Source organism: Sander lucioperca, chromosome 19, assembly GCF_008315115.2.
Source record: "Sander lucioperca isolate FBNREF2018 chromosome 19, SLUC_FBN_1.2, whole genome shotgun sequence".
Classification (NCBI taxonomy): domain Eukaryota; kingdom Metazoa; phylum Chordata; class Actinopteri; order Perciformes; family Percidae; genus Sander; species Sander lucioperca.
Genome location: NC_050191.1, coordinates 24,384,941 through 24,395,788, shown reverse-complemented (window position 1 = coordinate 24,395,788; position 10,848 = coordinate 24,384,941). Strand labels below are relative to the sequence as shown.

The window sequence follows — 10,848 nt, the reverse complement described above, 5'->3', positions numbered from 1 at the left end:
GTTTTCTGCTTTTTTGTTCTCTTTTTTAAAAGCTCTTTATAGAATACTTTTTTATTTAACATGCATTTAATATTCCGTTAGTTATCCATGATTTTTCATCAGATTTCTTCCGTTTTATTTCTTTCTTTACCAGAGGACAGTTTTTTTTCTATAAAGTGATGTTTTAACAGTCAAAAATGAGTCATAGGCTTCATTCACATTTCCTATGTACACTTTGCCCCAGTCTTGTTTCATTAAATCCTCTTTGAATGAATTGATGTCTTCTTGAGTTCTGTGTCTGGTTATTGTGTATATTTTGTTGTCTTTCCTGGTCTTAGTGCAGCTATGTATGTTTGCAAAAACTGGCAGATGATCACTGAAGTCATTTATTATTAGTCCACAAATTACAGGCTGTGTATTCATGTTGAACCAGAATAAGTTCAAACATTACCAACTTCTTTTCATTTGTGGTGTTCACATTAGGCATCATTTAAATCTGCACCTTCTGCATACATAGACTTGCAACAGAACCAGAGGACCATTTCAACACAAATCAGAATTAAATTAAGTCAAATTACAGTTTATTTATTTAAACAGTGAACTACAGACTCAAATACCCTTTTTCATCTTTCATCACAAGACTTTAGAAGATGTCAAGGGGACAAAGTTTGTAGTAGCTCAAATACCATTCATGACCAGAAATGCTGTAGTGTCACTCCGACAATATAGTACAAAATTGTGGACTTCTATCAAACACAGAAAACACACGTTAGTCCCAACACTGGACAGTAGGATTTACATTTAGAGGGGCAAGAACTGCAACCAATATTTCAGTTTTAACAGAGTAACAGAATGGGAGTGTCCTTCTGTTCTAATGTAGCATTTGCTCCATTTATATCTACTTTTCAAGTATCTACACACAAATGTGCTCTGATAAACAGAACAAGCTAAAGAACCACAGAGGAAGATGGTGGAAGACATTTGCGGTCACCGTACACAACGGATCATGAAATTGATTGACCATGATTAAATCCATATTCCACCCGGTCAGGGCAGAACATGAACAGGAGAAAACAAATACAACAAACCCATAAAGAGACTCACAGTATCATTCATTACATCAGTCAGGCTCATCTCCCCCATCTCCAAACAAGGTGTAATTTGCATTTGTGGAACAACATTATCCAGGGTGGTCAAAGGTACAACAATCACCAACTAATAATCCCCAGTGTGACTATATCTCAACAGCAAAAAGGACATGTAGCCTTTTTTCCAATTCCCTCCATGGGCTTCTTTTTAAGGCATGTGAGAAGTCACTGAAGATTATGCTTTATATGCTGTCAATTTAGCGTCCCATGGTTGGCATGGTAACAGCTGGGCTCGTCACAGTGGCATCCTCAGCCTTCCACTGTGATGTCACAGTCTTGATTTGAGTATAGAACTGGATGCCCTGGTGGTAAAGAGACAACTGCCGTGTCAGCCACCCAGTACATGTGCAAGTTTTGCTTTTTTTGATGCAGAATAATTTTATGAATCAACACATGACAAACTGCTATGGTGTTTTACCTGCTTGCCATAGAAGTTGGTGTCTCCTCTGAATGAGCCCCTGGAGCCAGTGAAGGAGAACATGGGGAGGGGGACAGGGATGGGCACGTTCACGCCAATCTATATATACACACACACACACACACACACACACACACACGATTAACAAATCATACATAACTGCTGCAGGGGTTCAAATATACCAAGTATAACTTGTGTCATTAAAAGCCAGGTGCGACAGATCAATACAATGTGTTTTTATCTTTACATATACTAAAAGAGTAAACGTGAGGGAGAAATGCACAAATAATTCTTTTAAAAAGGTGAAGGTTGTGAAAAATGATTCTCAATTATCTGCATGAGAAATGTTGTTATACATTTAAAAAAAAATGGTAGACTCTACTGGACCAAGACTTAATTATCATTAGATTGCCTCATACTTTCTATGTATTGGCAGGGGATATCTGACACAATTTTAGATTGACAAGGTGCCGATTCTTGACTGTTTTTTGTTGTTGTTGTTTTTTAAATCAAATCCCTATCTATCTATCTATCTATCTATCTATCTATCTATCTATCTATCTATCTATCTATCTATCTATCTATAAAAGATACTGAGTACAAAAGACATCTCTGTTTTTGTAAATGATAGTTGATCAAAACAAAAAAAACTCATGACGTTAAAGGAAAGGTTCAAACATTTTCCCCATTACGCAAATGAAACGGAAATTTAAGTCTTGGATGTAGAAGGATTAACTGTTAAAATTACGAGAGAAAGATCCAAGATTGTCCGTTTCACTTTCATGAATACTAAAGCACTACTTCTTTAAACCATCAAGTTGCTCCAATAAATATTCACACGTCACAAGAATTCTAGGTCTATTTTCCGTTTTTGTAACAGGACTCCTCCTGCACCAACTGTACTCATCAAAGTCTCACACAGGTGACTCACTGAGGAGCAAAACAACACCAAAAGGTGACCCGTTTTTATAATACCTGACAGAAAAAGCTATTGTCTGTTCAGGGAATGGTTTTATAAATTGAATAACAATCCCCAAGTGTCTCTCACCTGGCCAACGTCCACCTCATGTGTGTATTTGCGCGCTGTGGCTCCATTGGTGGTGAAGATGGCGGTGCCGTTGCCGTAGGGGTTATTGTTGATTACAGAAATCGCTTCGTCAAGACTGTCAGCCTCCAGGACGACAAGCACTGGTCCAAAGATCTCCTCTTTGTAACACGTCATGCTCGGCTGGAAAGAACAGCAGAATGACCACACCACTTTTCTCCAGGATTTAACATCATCTGCAACAAAAACTCCACAAGGAATTATGACAGTACATAAGGTACCAGCATGCTCAAACTTTAGGTTATATCAATACATGGAGAGGACTGGGAAGAAGTGCTTTAAGTGCATTTAATACTAAAAAAAGCAAACAACTTTATATTTTTTCTAAAATTTTCTAAATTCTTAAAATGTCATACTAGTATTATCATATTAGATTTTTTTAGTAACTGAAAAAAGGCGGCCCTGTTGCACCCTTTGTCTCAGCCAAATCTCACCGAAACATTGCTCAGGATGGTCGGTCCTACAAAGTTGCCATTTTCATATCCTTTGACGTTGACATTTCTTCCGTCCAGCAGCAGCTTGGCACCCTCATCCACCCCACTTTGGATCAGAGACTCCACCCTGGCCTTTGCTTCAGGAGAAATCAGGGGTCCCACATCTGCTCCAGGTTGATCACCTTCAGGATGAATACATGTACAAATGTCCCTTATAAAAAGGGAAGTATCATGCTGCAACACATTATATCAGAATGCATAACTGAAGAACTGATACTATTTGAAATGTTTAGCAAAGACTTTATTTGTGAAGACACAGTTACCAATGAAGTTACCTGCGTTGACGCGCAATGATTTGGAGCGCTCCACCAGCTCTGGGAGCCATTCGCGAGATTCCCCTACAAAAATAGCAGTGGAGAGAGCCATACAGCGCTGGCCAGCTGCTCCGAAGGCAGCACCCACCAGCTGGTTGATGGTGTTCTCTTTGCTGGCATCAGGCATCACCACACCATGGTTCTTGGCACCCTAAAACAAAAATGTAGGACACGGCTCTGTAGGGTTTCTCTCCAGTTAGACTGAAGGACATCAGAGGCAGCACAATGCTAACCACATATGTTACAAACATCAGTGATTGACAGCTCAGCACTGAGCTGTTGTCTTGGAAACAGAATAGTACATTTTTTGCTCCATGTTTTTGTACATGACAATAGGAACAGTGTTTAATATGTGGGTTATCGTGGAAAAAAAACAATTTCAGCCACAGGAGACTGATAATCCCTAATGGAAGAGCAGTATATTTATTCTAAGGATGTTAAAATGAGTCATATGAGTACGGTGAGTTCTGATGTACCATGTTGGATTGCACTCTCTTGCCGTTCTTTGATCCCCGCTCGTAGATGTGCTCTCCAGCCGGATTGGAGCCCACAAAGCTGATGGCTTTGATGGCCGGGTGGTCACAGATGAAGTTCACCGCTACACAAAGATACAAACGGATATTGTTAATCCTCTCTTCTTCATTCATGCTGCACCCCTAAGGCACGATATAAGAGCACAAAGGCCTCGGATACAGAGATCTCTTTAAACAATCGTGAATAACTTACAGATGTAGGCTGCACATAATATGGAAATTTCCTATCTAGAAATTGCCAGGGGGTATATGATTAATGTTTGAAATATCCTTGGACCTTTTCCCATTGGTTATTATTATTATTACACACACATATCGTGTGCTTCTGAATGAGTCACACACACTCACCTGCATGCTGGCCGTGGATGATGTTCAGTGTACCATCTGGTGCCCCAGCATCCTGGAGCATTTTGGCCAGGAGCATGGTGCACCCTGGGACCCGTTCAGAGGGCTTCATCAGGTAGGTGTTGCCACATACCATGCCGATGGGGAACATCCACAGAGGAATCATGGCGGGGAAGTTAAAAGGGGCGATACCAGCACACACTCCGATGGGCAGGCGGTAGGTGTAAGTGTCCATGTCCCTTGTGATGGAAGGCAACGTCTCTCCCAGCATGAGAGATGTAATGCTGCAGGCATGCTCAACAACCTCTGGGGGGGATGAAGATGAGATTATGAAATCAGTCCCTCCAGGATTTCGCGATGTCGCGATCCCGCTAATTCACGCAAATTCAACCAATCACCGCAAATTTGGTGCGACTCGCAATTTTGACCAATCACCGCAACTTTTCCGCAAATTTGACCAATAACCTGAAGTTTCCCGCGACTTCAACCAATCCCAGCAGTCCCACGTGCACTCTGAGAGCCAATGACCAAGCGGGAGTGAGAACGGGTTGATCATTTCCTTGTTTGTGATATGAAGACTCAAACATCTCACATTACCAACAAAACGTACAGCGAAAGACCGTGCAAACATTTTAGACCATCCTGTATTTTAACATAAATGTACGCTGTAACGTTTTTTCACTCTAAAGTTGCTGCCGTTTCAATCCTGTCGGCTATCTGCAGCGGGCGGGGCTGCAGCTCCTTTCCCCCCGCAACTGACGCTTGCACACACACACACACACACACACACACACACAAACAACACACACGGTGGATGCAGGAAAAAAAAAGGAGATGAGATGACACGATGACCTAAATTGAGGACAGCTGTGCTCGTTATTGTAAGTGCAATGATAAGTTAAAGTCCGTACTTTATCAAACCGTATGAATGTGTGTCCCAGGTCAGGCCAGGTTAGGAAATTAACAATGTAAAGATCAACAAGCCACTGACACATATGTTCAAATTTGATTCATTCAATACATTATTATTTTTTTGTCTTAAATCCACCAGCCATTTTCATATTATACCAACATTTGCAGCATCCTGAGCCTTTTTGGTAAGGTTACTAGGAAATCTCAGCCTAGAGTAATTTATTTCCTTTTTATTTATAAAACTATATATATAGCAAGTTTTTTGCAACTTTCACTGTTCACTTCATTGCAACAAACATACAAAAACATCGCAACTTTTATCGCAATTTTTTACAAAAGCTCCCGCGAAATCAGGTATTTTGGGCCGCAACAATCTCAAAAAAAGGCCACGAAATCCTGGAGGGACTGACCAATAGGAAAAAGTGCACAGATCTGAGATACACAACATACTAATGGATGCATCTCTGAAAACTGTAATAGGAATAAGAGTTATTTAAGATGAGATCATCATATTTCTACATTACAATGCATTATGTAGTTTGTACTTTAGCCTCTTAGTCAAGAATACACACTAACTCTAACCGATTTATTTTCCCTGTGAGTGAACTCTAATATAACTATTGTCCCCAGTACTGTAGGAAAACATTAATGCTGGCAGCATACCTGCATAGTTAGTAGCCTGTCTTTCAGCTGATAAGTTTAAAGTTAGCATGCCAGAATTACTCTGGCATCCTGAAACTGGGAGTGGTACCAAGTACAAGAAATACATTGGCAGCACCGTCTTGTAATAACCAAAATATATCTTCCTTTATTTGCCAGTGTGCATGGCTCTTTTAATTTCTCAACAGGATGCTTGTTGATGCAAGTCTGCCAAAGTGAACAAGTGCACCTTAATGAGGGGAACAGCATAATTATCTTTATATGGCATGCCAACTAACAGCAGAGCCTGCAAAGTGCTTTACATAAAAACATTCTAGGTAGCCACACTTTAACATCTGGACTTAACAATGTTATCCCGCAGGGTGCCGTTTCCCCCAACCCTTGTTTTGTTATATTTGGTCACTTTGAAAGCCTCTTGCATCCTTAAAAGCAATTTAAGCTTCTATATGTCAATACGGCCAAAACACTCCTCTTTGTCCATTATTAATTTAAAAGTGAAAGTCGCTTTCGCAAAAAGTGTCTGGTTACACGCAAATAATAGACACCCCGCAGACACTTGGTATCAAACTTCCTACCAAGGCAATGGTATAAAGGGTTGCCAAAGATACAGACTTTTCATCAGGAGATCTAGATACTATAGACAACAGTTTCAACAGGGGAATTTGATCTCCGCTGTATATGCACCAGCAATCTAATCAGGATTTGAAAACCCAATAGCACACTGGGAAGTCTCCGCTTTACTTACGGAGTCCTCTAAATACATCTCCCTCTGCATCAGCAAGAGTTTTACCCTGCTCCAGGGTGATCATCTTAGCCAATTCTTTCTGAAATATTAAAAGGAAAGACAGCCAACAATAAATAAGACATCATTGAGGAAAAAAAAAAAACTATTTAATATTTACTCTAAGTTGTCATCTTAAAATGTAAACACATTAGGAAAAGATGAAAAAGAAAACAATCAACTAGTAAGTGACAATTTGCATACAATGTTATCCTTGATGAGCTGCTGGTAGCGCAGGAAGATCTGCTGCCTGCTGAGGATGGAGGTGTTGGACCAGGACTTATAGGCTCTGGAGCAGGAGTCCACCGCTGCCAGCATCTCGTCCTGGGTAGCTTTGGGAACGCGTCCCACCACCTCATTAGTGGCCTGGGGAGCAGGAGACAGTCAATACAGACAAGTTGACTGAGAGCAGGGGAAGTCTTTACGGCATGTACATTAATTCATCAATATTAATAACAACATGTTTGCTTTCCATCCTTTACAGGTTTGATATATAATGTGATGAAAGTAGATGGCTGGTTTTGCACTGCCTTGCTAGAGGCTTATACTTAACAAGCTAAACTACAGCGGGGCTGGACTTTGAGGAATAAAACATGACTGGCTGGGTAGACTGGGCTTTGAGTTCTTAGAAGTTGGGAAATCAAGACTTATTTCCCCCTCCCCAATGTCCATGCATTACTACTACAAAGTTGCAATGGTTATTTGCAGCCAGCTTTTAGTAGAGATCTTGTTACTGCAGCCTCGTCACAGGTTGTATATAGTTCATCTATGAATACTTACAGGGTTGTGAATGTCGAGCCATTCAGAGCTGTTGGACTCAACAAACTTGCCATCAATGAACAGCTTGGTGGTGGGCTAAAGGATCAGAGAGGCATATGGTCAAATCCCTTCCTGTCTGGTTACATCATTACAAAGTTCATTAAGGGCATCTATCCATCACCACAACATACACAGGGACTTTCTAAAGCATTCTTTTTTTTTTTTTAGATCTCTTTACTTTCTATACACAGAGTTGTGTTAATGGTGTATCACACTTATATAGTAAAATAATGAACTGCTCTCAAATAAGTCAGTATACATACTACTATAAAAACACCTTTTTACTGTGCCGTTGATGTACATTTTTTGTCCCACAATTCAATGAACAAAGGAAAAGAACTTTCTTTGTGAAGTTTTGGCAGTAGCAGTCGGGAGTTTGATTCATGTCTGATGGCATATTAATTCCCTGCTAGTATAAAACAGTATTTTGATTTCTTGTACACTAACTACCAAAACAGTTGAGTATGACGTTTAGTTTCTTTGACTTACTGCCATAATTTTTTCTCTGACATTCTGAAAACCTTACACAGAAAAGTTTACCTTACTATATAATTTCCTGTACAAAAAATGCCACAATCAAAATCTGGAGAATCTTATGTAGAGCCAGACTGATAAATTGACTGGACCCGTAAAATCAGCCAATATTAACTTATTGCACATAAATCGTTCTCAGCTAATACGCTGACCATTAAAGGAGAACTCCGGCCAATTTTTACGTTAATCTTGATCGCTATAAATATGCTAGTACTGTCGATAGAAGAAAAAAACGAGCCGAATCGGTGCTAGTAACACGGAGCTGCTGCAGCTACGTGTAGAGCTACAACCTGGCTAAAACGGTAGTTGTGGGGGCATGATCTAAAGAGTGCCTTTGTGCCTCTTAACAGACACAAAATACAATTAAAATGTCTGTATTCCATTTTGTGTGCAATCGATATGGCGTTGGTGAGTAGGAGTCTTGGCAGTGGCGATCTGTGTGGTAATTCCCTTAGCCAGGCTTGCAGGCCCGACCGGCATCCTTGCTTCTTCCCGCCTTTGTCGCCTGCCGCGGCCTACAACAATCCACCGAGCGCCCGCTGTTCTGGCTATGTCCTCCAGAGGACAGTTATTCTTACTCCAAGCTTCTTCCCCTGTGAACACCTCCGATCTTCACTCTTCACACACTACACTCCGATCTGCACAATACTGTTTACCTTTTCCTGCTACAACTGAATTCCCATGGGACTTCAGCGTGAGACTACAGCTAGCCTTCTCTAATGCTATCGCTGTGCAAGCCACAGACATAATTTGGACCGTTTCCATGTAGTTACATAGTCACTGATATGGTCATAACCACTACAGTGCTCAATTACCTATTTTTGAGGGGGAAATAAACTTAAAGTTTTCGTCACGAAGGCATGACCTGTCCTCTGGAGGACATAGCCAGAACAGCGGGCGCTCGGTGGATTGTTGTCGGCCGCGGCAGGCAACGAAGGCGGGGAGAAGCAAGGATGCCGGTCAGGCCTGCTAGCTAAGCTAGCTAGCTAGCTGCAGCTAAGGGAACTACCACACAGATCGCCACTGCCAAGACTCCTAGTCACCAACACCAGATCGATCGCACACAAAATGGATAAGCTACAACTACACACGGAACTGCTGCGTGATGAATATCACCGAAGCCTGACTGAATACACTCATCCCAGATGGCAGCTAGCAGCTAGCATGGATAGCTAGCTACCGGCAGGATGTCTGAGTTGAAAACGCATCACGTAAGGGCCCTGTTCATGTTGCACATACATTTTAATTGTATTTTGTGTCTGTTAAGAGGCACTCTTTAGATCATGCCCCCACAACTGCTGTTTTAGCTCTACACGTAGCTGCAGCAGCTCCGTGTTACTAGGACCGATTCGGCTCGTTTTTTTTTTCTATCGACAGTATAGCATAAAATAGCATATTTATAGCGATCAAGATTAATGTAAAAATTGGCCGGAGTTCTCCTTTAAGTTACAAGAAATACCAAGATATGTTCAAGGTTATTTTGACACAGTCTCTTCATTACATGGTTTACCCAACAGAAAACATTGAAATGTTTCTTTTTCAAAAATGTAAAAAAAAAAAAAAAAAAAAAAAGTCCTACTCGGTACATATCCTGGTCACAATGCTTATCAAATGTTTATGTTAAATGACGTGCAACCAAAATACTGTTTTGTTAAACATCGAAATATTGATAAAGGAATAAAAAAAATTCAGTGTCATTCTGGCTATTTTCTTAAAGATGATCTATGATCTAAGAAAACAGTTTGTGTCTAAGCTCCATTTTAAGTTTAATGGCACAAAAAGAAGTAAATTATGTTATTTGAAAACAACTTTGCTTTGATATCATGGGGTCATGCGTGTCCAATAATTAAGATATCTATTTTAAGTTAATTGCATAATACAACAAAATGTGGCATGTGGAAAGAAGTGTGTGGTGACTTTTTAATTGAAAATTAAAAGAGCTTGTGATGAACACAATAACATTCATTCAATGCTGACTTGTGAAAGCTGGTGAGTTTATCTTACCGCTGAGGAGGAGTAACAAGTGCGACCCAGCTGGAGGGGCACCTGCAAGAATTAAAATACCAGAGCATTAGTCAACTTCAATTCAGATTAATGTCGACATTGTCCAGGGTCTAATGAATACAAGCCATGTCTGAATGCTCCATTGCTTGTCTTCCCACTTAAAACCCGAATTACGTGCAGTTTAGTGTCCCAAATGATGAGGGTCTTATTTGAGACAGGTTAAGGTTAGGGTTAAGGTTAGGGTTAGGGTTAAGGTAGCACAGGTGGTTTAGCAGGTTCATAATTAATTAAGGACATTGTATGGGGAATTTGTGACACTAAACTGCACGTATACCTTAAAACCCTACCTACCCAACTTAAATTGCACATAAATATGAAATGCTTGCAAAGGAGGAGTGGACTGTGTCACTGTATGTAACGTGTGTTAGCAACGACTTTAGCTAGCAGCTCAGTTTGTTAGCTATGTTGAGTTGCATACGCGTCAAACAAAAGCAACTGTTATGTAAAACATAAGCATGAATTTGTTTTACCTTCTTGTTAAAAAAGGACCGTAGGAGAATTGCTGCCATTGTGGAGAGTCAGGTTTCTCTTATCCTGCTAAGCAGCCCTTCAACCGACCCAAAAGACACCGGAGCGCAAAGAGAACTTCAGCTAGCAGAAATGTTGCAGAGGACAGAGCGGTGCTGCACTTTGATACACGATCTACAAGACGTTATCGGTGTGGATGTCATTAGCTTGCACCAGTGCACATCATTTGTTGATCTGTGGACGCTGTGCATGGCGGCACTGGCTGTTTCCGTAC

At 40.7% G+C, this 10,848-nt stretch overlaps 1 protein-coding gene across 1 annotated transcript; it reads right to left on the bottom strand.

Annotated features, from left to right (window-relative positions):
- Window positions 1–598: 598 nt before the first annotated feature.
- Window positions 599–10,843, bottom strand: LOC116057921 (methylmalonate-semialdehyde dehydrogenase [acylating], mitochondrial-like). The gene is made up of 12 exons (XM_031310499.2): window positions 10,577–10,843; window positions 10,047–10,088; window positions 7,470–7,544; window positions 6,894–7,055; window positions 6,654–6,732; window positions 4,340–4,642; window positions 3,935–4,056; window positions 3,420–3,609; window positions 3,085–3,266; window positions 2,594–2,773; window positions 1,546–1,644; window positions 599–1,429 (listed from the first exon to the last, which is right to left on the bottom strand). The coding sequence occupies exons 1-12, from the start codon at window positions 10,613–10,615 to the stop codon at window positions 1,325–1,327; spliced, it is 1,578 nt and encodes a 525-aa protein (XP_031166359.1). The 5' UTR covers window positions 10,616–10,843; the 3' UTR covers window positions 599–1,324.
- Window positions 10,844–10,848: the final 5 nt, after the last annotated feature.